Below are 14474 nucleotides of genomic sequence, written 5' to 3' on the forward strand. Positions count from 1 at the left end.
TGTACTGTACTGTACTGTACTCTACTGCACTGTACTGTACTGTACTGTACTGTACTGTACAGTACATGTCAGACCCACATGGGCTACAGATGGAGCCAGTGTGGTATACACATTGGCAAATCCACATCAAATATAAAATCACACACAGTCTATGTAGGCAGCCCATGTGGTCTACATCTTCCCCCATTTGCAGCCCACATGGTCTACATCCCATGTGGTCTACATCTGCAGCCCACATGGTCTACATCTGCCCCCCATGTGGTCTACATTTGCAGCCCACATGGTCTACATCTTCCCCCCATGTGGTCTACATTTGCAGCCCACATGGTCGACATCTGCCCTCCATGTGGTCTACATTTGCAGCCCACATGGTCTACATCTAACTGTAATGAATGAAGCCTTCCTCAGTGCTGAGGAGACGTCTGTGTTGTGTCTGCCCAGGTCTTCAGACCGTGGGGATCTTCAGAGTGGGGAGCTCCAAGAAGAGAGTGAGGCAGGTCAGAACTTCATCTTCTCTGGGTTCTAGGCTCATGTTGGTCATCAATGTTTCCACTGAACTGCTGTTCATCTCTGTTGGAACTGAATCTGTTTCCTCCCTGTGGCTGTTTTCATCAGAATTTAAAAATAATCTGCTGATGTTTCACTTCCCGTTTTTCAAATCCCCCACGTCCTGGTCGTCAGCTGACACGCTTTTCTTCTGAACGTCCCTCAGCTGAGGGAGAACTTTGACCTGGGTGTGGATGTCCGGCTGGACCTGGAACACAGTGTCCATGATGTGGCTGCTCTGCTGAAGGAGTTTCTGAGGGACATGCCTGACCCTCTGCTGCCCCGCGAGCTCTACGCTGCCTTTCTCCACTCACACCGTATGTCGACGACTCGCTGCTCTCTAACATTTAAAAACCAACACGCCGCCGAACCCTAACTTCCTCCTGGTTCTCCTGCAGGTTTGAGAGGAGCAGAGCAGCTCCACTTCCTGCAGCACCTCCTCTACCTGCTTCCTCCCTGTAACTGCGACACCTTGCTGCGCCTCCTCACTCTGCTACAGACTGTGCAGAGCTTTGCTCAGGATAGTGTCGGAACTGATGGAGAGGAGGTGAAATGTTGCAGGATCTCAAATAAAATTTTGCAAAGATACATTGTAAATTGGTTAAAAAATAAAGAAAGAAAAGGTCAGCCTAAGTTTACTTACATTAGTGCAAAGTTTATAAATTAGCTTATCATATTCATAGTTTTAGGTTTACTTCAGTACAAGGTAAGTTGGTCCAGCAAAAAGTTTAATAGATTGTTTTCTGTGTAGATTCCTGGGAATAAGATGACGGCTGCAAACCTGGCCGTGATTTTTGGACCAAACCTCCTCCAGAAAGAGAGAGGAGTAGGAGGAGGAGGAGAAGTGACTCCTCACTCTGCTGCTGGAATGGAGGACAGTGCAGCCATTATCAACGTCACACTGATGCTGATACAGAACTACAGAAAACTCTTCATGGTACGACAAGCTAGCACGTCGTGCCCTGCCGCTAATGTGGAGCTAACATGTAGTTTATAAAGCTAATTGTTTTATCAGGTTTCTGCGGAGCTGCAACAGGAAGTTCTGATGAGTCTGGTCCAGACGGACCCAGATGTCATCAATTACTTGCTGCGCAGAAAATTCAGGTACTATAGTTCCCATGATCCTCCAGTCTACTGTGGCGTCATTTCACTACAGCTAACGCTGATTCGTTGTCTGCAGCAGTAACAGCAATCAGGCAGCAGAGGGCAACAGTAGCATTGCAGGCTCTCGTCGAGACACAGGAATGTCCCTGGACTCAGTAGGAACACCAGGCAGTCGTAGGGACACAAGAACGTCTGTGGATTCATCGGGAATATCCAGCGGGAGTCAGTCCTCTCTGGATCCTCCGTCTCCACTCTTCCCCCCCGATGCTGACGGTGGTGAAGGAGGTTTGACCTGTGAAGTTTTTTTCCATGTTCTGAAGCAAAACCAGAGCAGGAAACGCCAGGAGAGCGGAAACGGTACAAATTCACATGTGTTACTGTTGGAAACTGTAAAAAACTCAAATGAAAGTCCAATGAACTCAGATTGAAGCAGTAGCACCGCCCAGTGGTGACTCGTAGAACTAATTTTTCATCATTTCTATGACTTATAAAGCTAACATGTATCTGCAGTGTCCTGTACCATGAACCAGAGACACCTCAGGTACTAAGTGGTTCCAGTGCAGTAAAGAGAACAAGAGGCTAAAAATAGTTCCAGTCACTCCATGCACTGTGACAGCACTGACCAGTATCAGACACTTATGTGACAGCACTGACCAGTATCAGACACAGAAAGTGTACACAGAAAGTACCAGGAGTTACTGTAGGTGCTTTTCAACATTATGGACCATAGACTAAACACACATACTTTGACTAAAGCTCACTTCAACCAAAGTTCCAGGCTCTACTTCAGATAGTGGAGGAACTATTACCAGGAACCTACAGAGCAATTAGTACCAGCAGAAATGACTCCTGGCTGTGGGCGTTCCTGGTTCTACCTTGTTATAGTTACTGTAAAATTCTCAAGGAACGTTGTTAGACGTGGAACGTTTTCAGTCTGTTCCCGAAAGTGTGGAATAGTTTTCCCACCTCTTCACAGTTTTCCTTCTTTTCTCCTGCAGGTGACGTCTCTCAGGAAAAATCTATCCGACACATACGTCAGTTTCATTCCCACCACAACCTCATGTCCCTGGTTTCATCCTCCTGCTCCGAGCAGCAGGTTGCGCCACCTCTTGGCTCCTCTCTGAGCGGCAGCTGTTCTGCTTTGAGCTGTTCCTCCTCCAATGTATGGATTAAACAGACTCCTCAGGAACAGAACAAATCCCCCTCGCACTTCTGGGAATTTTTCACAGGGAAAACCTCCGGGTCAGAGACGGTGATGTGACAGAGAGGGGAGGAGCACGGAGTCCAGGAACGGCTGTGAACTTCCATCATATTAGCAGAGCCTGCGTTTCCTTTCATTCCACTGCATGAGCAAAATAATCCAACGTGAAGTTTGTGAAGAAGACGGAAATCTGGAACGGAATATTTCTGGTTTGAAATCCTTTAAATCATTTATCACATAGATAGATAGATACCAGGGATTTCCCCAGTGATTCCACACATGATAGAAACAACCTGACTTTGATATGAAGACCAGAAAATGATTTTCTTCAAAGGTTGCCATTTTTTTCCTGGAAAATGCTAGAAAGCAGCACTCTTTGGTTTGGAAAAAATCAGACATCCTTAACGCACACATTTCCAAGCAAAGTAAAATAAGCCTAGAAGTTTGTCAACCTAATGTTTGGTAAATGTAATTTGAATTTTTCAAATTGAAAACACCTCTTAAATCCATGGAAAACGCCATTCATATGGAAAGATTTTTTGAAGTTCGAAGTTCTTCCTACTGAAACTAGCAGAGTCGTTTCTGAGGTGAATTTTAAAATGAACTCCGTAAGTTACAAAATATTGTCACCTGAGGGTGGAATTACTTTTAATTATTTCTCATTGATATTGGGAATAATATGACTCTAAGTGTTGGATGTGTGGATGTGTGGATTTTTCCACATGCACCATGTGTGGTCAGGAAATAACGGATAAATTGCAGAATTCTTCAAAAAATAGTTCAATGCAAGATGAGTAGGATTATTGAAAACTTTCACTTATAAACAAATTGAAACATGATGATGATTATTATCCGTGGCTGCATGACACTAAATTTCCCATGTGTGGATTTTTGGAAATGTTTCCTTTCAAAAACCATTGCCGTTAAATCTTTCCTCTCCATCACTTAAATAAAAATATCAAACTGAAAATAGTAAAAAAAAAAAGTGTGGAAAGTAAAACATAATGTATTTTAATTTGTGGCTAACAGATATTGCATTTTTATTTTCTTAATTCACTGGAACCGAAGAGGTTGTAGGGGCGCAGTTCTGACGTTGAGCCATCAGAGGGAGACATCCACCACCGTTGATAATCTAAACGCGTCGGTTCTTTGTAAAATAAAATTATATATATCGAAGGTCCCTGTTATTTTCTCGTCACCAACCGATTCACTCTAAAATCTATTTATTTTCACTTTACTGAGAAAAACAAATGATCTGAGCCAAAAACTGAAACTAAACCAGGCTGAATGTGTTGTTTATTACTGATTTCATTTGAACTAAAACTAATTAATTTTAAATGTTACAGAGTACATCTTAAATAGATTTTTGCTCGTATAAATATTCAAATTATATTTAACTCCTACAAAATATTTAAGGTAAAAATAATATTTCAACACTTCATATTTAGCTAAATTGAAACATATTTGAGCTGTTCTAAGAAGATCTGAGGAATCGTTAAAAAATAATTGAGCAGAAAGAAAAGGAAAAAGGTTTGCAAAGAGCTTGTATTTATTTTTTTTAATATTTTAGCTATTTTAAAATAATAATAATGACATCTGTTATGTACAAATAAACAAGAAAAAAACAAAAACTTTCTCAGTTGTGTCCATAGCACAAAAGTAGAATTTTAACATAAAAGCAATATTTAAAAAAAATTCTTCATCTGAGATGTAAACAGTCATTAAACATAAACATACATTTTAATAATTATTATTTAAATAAAAAAAACTGGTTTAAATAAGACCATGTTTCCTGTGAGAACTTTACACTTGTGCTTCATTTGTTCATAAAGAAAAAAAATACTTAAAGATAATTTGTTCCTATATTGAAAAAAATAGTTAAAGATAAAGTGATGAGAAAAAAAGTGAATCAACCTTCAGAAAATGTAAATGTGTGTTTCTATAAATGTAACAAAGATATTGTTTTAATCAACAAAAAAAATCCCTACATTTGATCAAAATGTAACTTTTCTGCAGAACATGTCAGTCATTGAACAACGAAGGAACTACAGTTTGCATTCTTTCAAGTCAGTCATCAAAGTGAGTTGACAAGCATCAGTTTGTGTTGAATAGAGCTGAAGCTACAGGGAAGATGTTACAACCGGAAGGTGAGCTAACGATTAGCAGCTGATAACAAGAGACTTGACTAAAATAGATGTTAGTGATGGTTAGCTTAAATGTTTAACACAATCAACACAACAAACATTCAAAAAGTTCAAGGTAGTGACCTTTGTGCAGGAGCTGTTCCTGACACCTTGGAAAAAAAACAAAATTAAAGGACTGATAATGGCCGATAAAGACACTTAAGAACCAAAAGTGACTTTCCCGTGTGACTAAGCAGCTAACTGGCTTAAGCTAACAAGATTGTCAGTCATGTTAAGGCTCACTGTTTGGGTTGTTTTGAGTTTCAGAGTATTACATAGTTTGATACGTTTGAAAGAAGAAAAAATCCTAAGTAACAAAACTATCTGTTCAGTGGGAAGATTTTTGGAAGTACAAGTCGACTCTTTTAGCTGTTCAGCTAATGTTGCTAAAGCTAATGGTTTGGCTTTGACAGCAGTGTTTCTTTCTTGCCGACTCTTCTTGTCGACTTTCTGTCTCCACAGGACATTGTTTTAGGTAACAGCAACAGAATGCTAAAGGTTAGCTGAAAATCAAGAATAAAACAGGCAAACCCTCGCTGTGATTAGTTAAAGTGAAGTGGCGATAAGGTCTGTTTGAAACTTTCTGTTAGCAGAATATTTGTTTAGATGTTTATACTATGTTGTTAGGTATTTGTGAGTGTGCTAGTGTAGAGCTAATGGTAAAAGCTAATGAAGCACAGTTGAATATGTAGAGGACAAATGCTAACAGTGATGATGACGGAGATAATCACGATGATGGTGGTGGTGTCCTCAGGCTGGAGTTTCTTCTGAGACTCATCAGAGACAGCTGATTGGTCCATCTCTCTCTCATGGATGTTAGCTTCTTACATTAGCCTTGCTCAGTGGCTCCAGGCTTAAGTGCACAGCCAGCATCCGGACGTCGTCCTGGTGTTCCTGTAAAACTCCACTCCACAGCCTGTGGGTCCAGAAGGTTAGCTTTGAGGAAAACTCCGCCTACAGGAAGTAAACAACCTGGACCCTCAGGTCAAGGTGCTGGGCAGAGCTGGTAGCAGCCACAAGCCCCTCCCCTTTTATGCTGATCTGCAGACTGACGTGAGGGATGAGTATGGGCCCCTTCAGTCTCTGGACTGGTAGAACAGGATGTATCCTGACTCAGAATTCTTGGAAATATCTGAGGTCAGACCATAGAATTCCTCAATGGCCTGAGCATCGATTTTCTATGGAAAAAAAGGTGGAAAATTAGCTGAAATGAAAATTCAAATCTTTATGTCTATATAATGTGGTGTATAACGCCAAAGCTACATTTCATTTGTATAGCAGAAGCTAAAGGTTATCTTCTATCTAAGTAGTTGACAATGAACTGAACTGGTCTCCCCCCGGTGGCCGGTGTGAAGAACAGCAAAGTCTGTGAGTTTATTCTCAGCTGGGTCAGCGTTGTCTAAGACCCTGAGGTGTCACTCTGTCCTGTGGAATCATGGGAGTTGTGAACCTCTCTGGCTGAAGTCTCTACATTCACTTTGTGGGAACAGTTGTGGTCTCAGACCTTTGGACTTTCTGGAGAATTCCTTCTCTGTTCCTTTAGTCCTGACTGTCTGTCACGTTGAACTATCCGACAACATCTCACTGTTCTCTGTTATTCTTCTTCATCCAAATCCAGTTCCACCTCAGTGAAGATGAAATAAACATCAGCTGCTCCCCACGCTGGAGACTGTGGGAAACTTCAGTTCAATTACTTGACCTTTGACCCCGTGGAGAGCAGTGACCGCAGTCCTTCACCAGCCTGGGCCTGGTTCACACTCACCAAGTACCAGGAACCATTTTCAACAGCAAACACTGTTGGTTTTTTGTGGAACTGTTTGGTTCTACAGACAGTTAGTGGAACTCTTTAAAAAAAGACCTGCTGGTTTCTCTACAGTCAGACTTGTCAGACTGTATCTTTCTGACTTTGATCTTAGTTCCACTGAGATAAAAAGGCCCTGGATGAAAAAGGAGGATCATCTGATCCATCCATCCACCGTCAGCTCTTTATCTCTACTCATCAATGACTCCTCATCTCCTCACACCTGAAGGTTCACGTCTGTGCAGCAGCTCCAAACACAACACGAGGAACGTCAGGATTCCTGACTGACTGACTGACTGACTGACTGACTGACTGACTGACTGACTGACTGACTGACCTGAGTGTCAGATGTTTAGACACGTGTCCTGAGTGAAATGACAACAACAACAAGTCTCACCTCTACGATGTCGTCATCAAACAGCAGCCAGAAACCGTGGCTCTTAACAATGGTGATGTAGTGTCCGCGGTTCGGACCACTGCCACAGTGCACCACCACAGCCACCAGGTCGTACATGCGGTCGGGGTTGGTGGCGTCCCCAGACGTGTTGAAGAGGCGGAGCTCCAGAGGGAAGACCACACGATAGGACAGTTTGGTGTAGCGGTGCAGCTGGTCCATGTACTTAAAGCGTTTGAGGTGCAGAGCCAGGATCATGGGCAGCTTCTTCACCCTCATCCTGATCCACAGACAGAAGAGACAGAGCTGAGTGCAGGCTGAGGGTCCAGACAGGCAGAACCACCACACACACACACACACACACACACACACAGGGTTTGTAATACAGCCGTGGTTGTGATGTCACCCACCTTTTCTGAGCCTCCTGTTTGCTGCGACACTGCTCACAGTAATATTTATATTCACTGCACAAAGTCTCTGTGTTACTGAAGCCTCTGTTCACAACACACAAACACAGATGATTCACAGGCTGCTGATGTGAAAAGTTTGTTTAAAGAGTCTGTCGTGTGTGTGTGTGGTGTCAGGACAGACCTGAGACAGTGAGTGATGGAGGTGTTCTGCTCCACGTCTACAGAAAGATCCAGGAAGTCCTCGTCTTTGCTGCTCACCTAAAACAGAAACACAGAACAATAGTTAATGTAATGAGACCTCTCCAACACTAAAGAAAATTGGTGATAAAAAAAACAAAACACTTACAGCTTCACAGTTGAGACACCGTGTCTCATTGGTCAGCGTCCCTTGAAAGATCTCATGGACCCATGTCTGCTGCGTCTCCTTCCCTCCTTCTCCCTCGTTCCCTCCGCCTTTTTCCTCACTTCCTCCTCCTCCTCCTCCATTATGCAGCACTTTCCCGTTCTGCTGCCTCTCCTGACTCTTCTCCTCCTGCAGCAGGTCAGCGATGGTGTTGAGCAGGTAGTTGAGGAACTCATGTGCGTCCTGCTGCATGTAGTTGTCAAAGAGCTCTGTGGAGAAGAATGGAAAAGTACAAAGAGAGATGTGTAAGGGGGAGACAGTGGGTGAGGAATGAAGAAAATAGGATGAGTTCTGTTGAGTGTGAAGATGAGAGTTGAGTGAAGTCGGATTTCATTTTCATTCTGTTGTCTTCTCCCTCATCTTGAGAAGATGAGGGAGAAGACAAGACTAGCGACCTTCATAAACCTCTCACTCCTCCTACAACAGTACAACCACTGTGACTCAGGGATTAGGATTTTGTGTCCTTACCATTTTCTTTTCGGAGCCGAGAGATGAATTTCTTTGGAGGAATGACACCAACTTTTTTCTTCTGCGTAGCAATGCTGTTAAAAAGATCGGCCAAGCACGTGAGGAGAGACTCTTTACGCCGAGGCTGAACCTGGAGGAGAAGAAGGAGGTTCAAGGTATGGGTTCGTTGAACTGCTGTTTTCACTGAGGAAATCAGTGATTTTAGCTCACAGAGACACGGGAGCTGCTGTTCCTCGCTGCCTGATTGTAGAGAAAATATCGCTCCCACTCACCTTATAGGCCAAGACCTTTTCTCTGAAGGGTCGACAGAAGTACAGAGCCTGCAGCACTGAGTTACAGTAGCAGGTGTTTCCAAACTTAAGGCACAGAAACAGGAAGGAAACATTAGCTTTCTTCTTGTTGTCTGTGAATAATTACTTTCAATTAAAATTCAAATTATAAAAGGAAAAATGTTATTTTGATATGAAAAGAAATTAAAAAGTATATTTAATAAATATTTGGAAAATCTAGTATGTAAATAGTAAGTATTATACACCTATTATCTACAGTAATACTATTACTACTAATAAAATAATCATAATATTGTTAATAAGTATAATTCTAGTAAGCTTTACAAACAAATTCTAAAATAATAACATTTTTAACAGAAAATAATAAGTACATTGAGAACAATAACTAACTGCAAAAGATTAAAAGGTAATAAAAAAAACACCTAAAATGTCAGATGAAATGTACAAATCTTCTTTTTCAGTTTTATAAACCCCCATGTGTCAGGTACACGTACAGTACCACTTACATTGACCAGTCCAAAGTAGTGTTCATTCACGGGAAACTGTTCCGGTCCAATCTCCTTTTCCAGAGCAGAGGCATTGGCGCCCTGCAGGGTCAACAAGAGCTGAGTTCAACAACAGTGAAAACGAACATGGACCAAGTTGTTGTCGTCACACATTTAACAACCCATTATCCTATATTTAAATGATTTTACACATTTGATCAATTGTTAAATTGTATTTCATGTATTTATTGACAAACCATCATGTTACATTGTACAACAACTACATAATGCAATGAGGATAAAAATGACATTTAAGTTAAATAAAGTTAAATAAAGTTAAATAAATTATATATTATGAATTATTACTGAATTTTAATACCATATAAATTGACTTATTTTAAAAAAGCCTTTGATAACACTTTAATAAGTTTATATTTTCATATTTTCTTGGCTCTTTCCTCAATTATAGTGACATAATTTAAAACTATTCTGCGACTTTGATAAAGAGATAAAACGTTAATGTGAGACTTAAAATCTGAGAGTCAACCGTAATGATTCTAATTTCCGTAATAATAATATTACGACGTCAATAAATTGTTTATAAAGATAAATTCGATATAAGATAAAAAAAACCCTGATAGCGGCAGCAGACAGAGACGAACACTGAACAACAGCCGAATACTACCGAAGCACAACCGAATGATTCCGCCTAATAGCCACACACTGGCGAACAACTAGAAAACACAATCAGGGCACAGCCGACTGGTGCCGAACCACAGCTGGATGAGTATACAAACACAGAGAGACGCCCTGTTGGTACATTAATGTATGCAGTGTAAAACGTAAAAAATTATGGTCTTACAACTTTATCTAATCATGTTGTTATTAACATGTGGCTAACAGCGAACAGCTAGCCATTTGCCCTCTACGGTTCTGTCTCTCATTGTGTAGGCGAACAGGGCCGAACAGAAGCCGAACTCGTAAAACAACAAACAGTGAATCTCAGCTGTTCAGAGTTGCAGTTCTGGAGTGTACTAAACTGAGCTGATATCAGCTTTATAACTTTGTTATTAACATGTAGCTAAGAGCTAGCCTCTTAGCCTTCCCGGTGCAGCTTACAGAAGCAGCACCGGACAGAGCCGATGATTGCTGAACCCTATTTTCCTTACCATCGTACAAATCGAGGCGATCTTTCGGACTGTCATCAGTATTTCCATCCGTCTGCCGCCATGTTGGACCGAACCGTGAAACAAGTGAAGGCAAAAGAGGAGAGAGAGAGAGGGAGAGAGAGGGGGCTAAAGACTTCCGGTCGCTGTCAAATTCTTGAAAGTAAAACATAATAATAATTATTATTATTACTACTACTACTATTATTATTATTATAGTTGCCGTGTATATACATATATATATATACCCTGATGTCTAATTTATAGTAATAACAACACCAAAGAAGACCTGTGTTTTGACCAATTTGTGTTTTTTATTGCATTTGGTTGATTTATATTAAAAAGAAAAAAATGGCATATGGTAGTTAATTATCTGTTCATGTTTTTTGGCTTCCATAGTTCTGCTAAAAGCTGTCTTTTTCAGGATAAAACAACAGTAAAATGTGCAGACCAATGGGAAGCCTTTCCTTTGACATCGTGAACTGAGTGGATGTGGATGTTAATAATTCATCTTTGGAGTTTGTGTTCAGGCTGGGAAGTGAATTTCAGTTTCTGACCTCATGGGAATCTCAAAAGAGGTGGAGGAAGTTCTTGGTCTTCCTCCCCCTCCTCCATCTCTTCCTCCTCCTCTTCCCCTTTTTCCTCCTCCTCCCAGCCTGTGTCCTGGGACAGAGCAGCAGAGGAACGAAAAGTAAAAGCTTCAACTTTTTCCCTCTGCTCTCAGTGTGGCAGATCTGGGAAAACCATTAGGGGATGGTGAAGTGGTGACGTCAGAACTATTGAGCAGAATCTTCTACTCTTCTCCAGGAGCTGCTTTTCAGAAAGACTTTGGGAAATGCTGGAGTGATTTTTGTTTTGTTTTTCCAAGGTGGAACATGCTGTTATTTTGTTCATTTAGTTTTCCTACACACTGAACTTTGAGAATACCGGACTGTATCCTTTATGTGTTTTGGGATACTGCAGTGTTTTTTCCCAATTTTTCACACTAAGAGCATTTTAGGAATGTTGTAGTTTGGTGATATTTCCTCTGTTCTTCCCATTCATAACACCTAGGAATAATGTAGGGAGCTTTCTTATTTGTGTCCTTGGTGATTCATTCACACTGAGAGCTGGACTTTTCTCTGCTTTTTTCCCAGCAATGAGAATATTAGAGTGACTCTTGCTTTTCTTGTTTCTGCTCAGAGCACCTAGGGAGTGCTTGGCTGATATTCTCCTTCAGTTTTTCCTGACACGGCGCAGGACTGAGAGCAGAGGGCAGACAAATGCTCTAGACTGTCTCAGACTTCCTGGCTCAGAATGAACATGAACAACAGCAGTGGTGGAGGATCTGGGAATTTCCTGCTGGTTCCTATTCCAGAGTATCCACTGCTGGACTGTGTTCCAAACAAGACGGTGAAGATTGTGGTGCTGGGAGCCAGCAGCGTTGGGAAGACTGGTGAGGGAGAGAAAAGGAAGAGATTTGATATGAATATGACTTTTTTTTAAATGTTAATTTTGTTCAGAATGATCACCAAAAGTAGCTAAAACATGGAAAAATTCAATTTGTTTTTGTGTGCAAGGCAGTTTTAACGCCCTTTAATATTTCTGCAATAATGTATTGACATATAGTACCGATAAAGGACAGCAGGAGGAGACAATTTTACATCTTAGAACCGAAACAGCTTTTATTGATAAATGGGTTCATACTTTCTGGGAGAACATGGAGGTTGTCTGAGCTACAGAAGCCCAGCTGGATAGTTGACTCTCACAATTTGATAAAGATCAAGTCAGATTTTACAAAAGTGTTAAAAGAGCAGAAGTACAGAAAACTTAAAGGGCTAGTTCACGTATTTTTACGAATCTTGAGGACCTGGATCCTGCCAAATTGTGAGATGGCTGTAAAACATGTTTGGGTTTTTTATCAATAACACTGCACACGCTGGTGTTTTCTTTTTTCTACGGTGGAGTAAAACCCCCTGGTTTCAGGGAAGTATCGGATAAATAGCGAGGTCAGAGCAGGATCTAAGTAAACAGAAGCTGACAGGAACAGATCTTTGACCACAGATGGAGTATTTCTGAGAATCAGTGAATCATTTTCTGATGTTTATTCAGCTCACGTCTCTGCTCTTCAAAGATTTCACAACCAAAAATCTGTCGGGAAGAGAAGGAAAATTCCATCTCCTCTCAGTGGGAGTCAGTATCTGAGTTCATGTAGTTTGGGCAGGTTAAGCGAATCAAATGATTTCACTTTGATTTCACATGGTCATAAGACTGATCACTAAATGATCCAGATGTGTTCAGAGGAATGTGCACAGGCTGTGGTTGGAAAAATCTTCTTCTTTCTTTCTCTCTTCCACGCTGCAGCTCTAATCGTCAGGTTTCTGACCAAAAGGTTCATTGGAGACTACGAAGCAAACACTGGTGAGCCTACAGTTTTATGGGAAACAGAAAAAGAAAAAAATATATAATAAATATAATAAAAATAAAAATCTGTGTTTTTGTTGCTCTTCTGCAGGAGCCCTGTATTCTAGGAAGGTGACGCTGGACGGAGAGGAAGTGTCGCTGCAGATCCAGGACACGCCCTGTGTCGCTCTGCAGGTGAAGGTTTTCATCCGACTTAACCAACTAAAGATAGTTGTTCATCTTACACATTAACAACAGTGCACACCAGAGGGACGACTCATCTGATGTCACATTTAAGACTTAATACACAATTAACATCATCTCTGAAACAGCTCCAGGTTAAACAGATTTTACAGGATGTTTCATTAAACTTAAAACAAAAGTATAAAATCGGTCAATATATTGTATAAATATAAATGTTAAAAAAAATGTAGCCAAAAACAAACTAAAGTGAACTGTAGGATTGTCTAAGAGAATGTAAAGATCAGTTAAACGTTGTTAAAAGTTACCCGTGAATAATTAAATTTAATTAAGTCAAGTTCTAAAGAAAGTCACTGCAATGACAGGAAGTGACCTCATGGTAATCTCCTGGTTTTTGATGACCATAATGAGTCCAACGTTTCTCTCAGCTCCGTCTGTTTATTCAACTAAACCTCAGAGACACTCATTTCCTTTGCTGAAGATAACACAGGCTGTGAAGGAAGCTGCTCCTGCCAGAACTGAAGAGGAGGAGGAGAAGGAGGAGGAGGAGGATGGTGAAACACTTCCAGAGATTAGCGTCGTTTGTTCTAATGTTCAGACCATGGAGGTTGAGGAGATAGTGACTCTCAGGGGCTCAGTAAAACCCACAGTCTGGAGCCAGAACTTCACATGTTGATCTGTGAACCATGGTCCATGAACCTGCTGGACGTCTAAGCTGCAGATGTTTCTGAAGAGCTATCTGCTGGGCTCTACCATCAACCATCTTCAGTCTGGTTTCAGAACTGATACACCTCTGTGTGTGTGTGTGTGTTTCAGGATGATGCTGACGGACTGTACTGTCAGGAGCAGATCAACAGGTCACATTTCCTCTAAACAAAAAGACAACATTTGATTCTTTGCATTTTGTGAATTGTTGCTGAATTCCAACCTGATCTTCCAGATCCATCTACTGGGCCGATGGTTACGTTCTGGTTTTCTCCATCACTGACCACAGCAGCTACAGAACGATCCAACCGCTGTACCAACACGTACGACGGATCCATCCGTCTGGGAACATCCCTGTCATCCTGGTCAGTCTGAGAATGGCCACACCGTACACCTGTGATTAAACACACACAACCCGATCATCTGTTCTGACATTCCCTGTAGGTTGGAAATAAAAGTGACCTGCTCCGAGCTCGACAGGTGCCTGTGGATGAAGGCGAGACCTTAGCAGCTTCTGTAGGTGAGGATTTCCAGCTCCACCTGTTCCTTTTTTCTCCTTCTTCTAAGAAAGACATTGTCAGGAGTCTTTAGAAATTAATATATTATAGCATTATCTCACTGAGAGTTGAATGGTAATGATAGAGATGATTAAGACATAAGATGATGATGATGATGATGATGAAGAAGATGATGAAGATGAAGATGATGACGATGAAGAATGATGAAGATGATGAC

The 14474-nt window shown here is 41.2% G+C and overlaps 3 protein-coding genes across 13 annotated transcripts in view; 2 read left to right on the forward strand and 1 right to left on the reverse strand.

Moving 5' to 3' along the window:
* Positions 1 to 3836, forward strand: part of arhgap36 (Rho GTPase activating protein 36) — a 14175-nt gene extending 10339 nt beyond the window's left edge. For 7 of the 8 annotated variants that reach the window (XM_025060477.1, XM_025060509.1, XM_017038840.2 and 4 more), the window contains 7 exons: positions 442 to 497; positions 713 to 863; positions 945 to 1093; positions 1298 to 1483; positions 1562 to 1650; positions 1727 to 2007; positions 2649 to 3836. In XM_025060477.1, coding sequence (XP_024916245.1) covers positions 442 to 497; positions 713 to 863; positions 945 to 1093; positions 1298 to 1483; positions 1562 to 1650; positions 1727 to 2007; positions 2649 to 2911 — 1175 coding nt within the window. In that variant the 3' untranslated portion in view covers positions 2912 to 3836. The remainder of the gene's footprint in view (positions 1 to 441; positions 498 to 712; positions 864 to 944; positions 1094 to 1297; positions 1484 to 1561; positions 1651 to 1726; positions 2008 to 2648) is intronic. The other variant, XM_025060697.1, reaches the window with a different exon arrangement.
* A 359-nt stretch (positions 3837 to 4195) lies between these two features.
* usp12b (ubiquitin specific peptidase 12b) lies at positions 4196 to 10802 on the reverse strand. Of its 2 annotated transcripts, XM_008320397.3 has the most exons (9): positions 10455 to 10802; positions 9307 to 9387; positions 8783 to 8866; positions 8511 to 8640; positions 7986 to 8251; positions 7821 to 7897; positions 7640 to 7723; positions 7233 to 7509; positions 4196 to 6212 (listed from the first exon to the last, which is right to left on the reverse strand). In XM_008320397.3, the coding sequence occupies exons 1-9, from the start codon at positions 10500 to 10502 to the stop codon at positions 6111 to 6113; spliced, it is 1149 nt and encodes a 382-aa protein (XP_008318619.1). In that variant the 5' UTR covers positions 10503 to 10802; the 3' UTR covers positions 4196 to 6110. The 2 variants fall into 2 exon arrangements, with proteins under 2 accessions (XP_008318619.1, XP_024916533.1); XM_025060765.1 differs by lacking the exon at positions 8783 to 8866.
* A 333-nt stretch (positions 10803 to 11135) lies between these two features.
* The window catches only part of rasl11a (RAS-like, family 11, member A), a 5091-nt gene continuing 1752 nt past the window's right edge, over positions 11136 to 14474 (forward strand). Inside the window, exons 1-7 of one of the 3 annotated variants that reach the window (XM_025060849.1) lie at positions 11136 to 11384; positions 11691 to 11886; positions 12795 to 12851; positions 12946 to 13028; positions 13851 to 13891; positions 13975 to 14104; positions 14184 to 14259. In XM_025060849.1, the coding sequence (XP_024916617.1) occupies positions 11748 to 11886; positions 12795 to 12851; positions 12946 to 13028; positions 13851 to 13891; positions 13975 to 14104; positions 14184 to 14259 (526 nt within the window). In that variant the 5' untranslated portion in view covers positions 11136 to 11384; positions 11691 to 11747. Of the gene's footprint in view, positions 11887 to 12794; positions 12852 to 12945; positions 13029 to 13850; positions 13892 to 13974; positions 14105 to 14183; positions 14260 to 14474 lie in introns of all 3 variants that reach the window. The other 2 variants (XM_008320384.2, XM_008320377.2) reach the window with 2 other exon arrangements.

Source organism: Cynoglossus semilaevis, chromosome 1, assembly GCF_000523025.1.
Source record: "Cynoglossus semilaevis isolate Cse_v1.0 chromosome 1, Cse_v1.0, whole genome shotgun sequence".
Lineage (NCBI taxonomy): Eukaryota > Metazoa > Chordata > Actinopteri > Pleuronectiformes > Cynoglossidae > Cynoglossus > Cynoglossus semilaevis.

Excerpts from the sequence above, each read along its gene's own strand:
- usp12b (XM_008320397.3), bottom strand. The coding sequence starts at position 10,502 with ATGGAAATACTGATGACAGTCCGAAAGATCGCCTCGATTTGTACGATG. Across the intron at positions 7,510-7,639 it reads AAACAGGAGGCTCAGAAAAG|GATGAGGGTGAAGAAGCTGC; the intron begins GTGGGTGACATC and ends TCTGTGGATCAG. Across the intron at positions 6,213-7,232 it reads TTGATGACGACATCGTAGAG|AAAATCGATGCTCAGGCCAT; the intron begins GTGAGACTTGTT and ends TTTTTTCCATAG.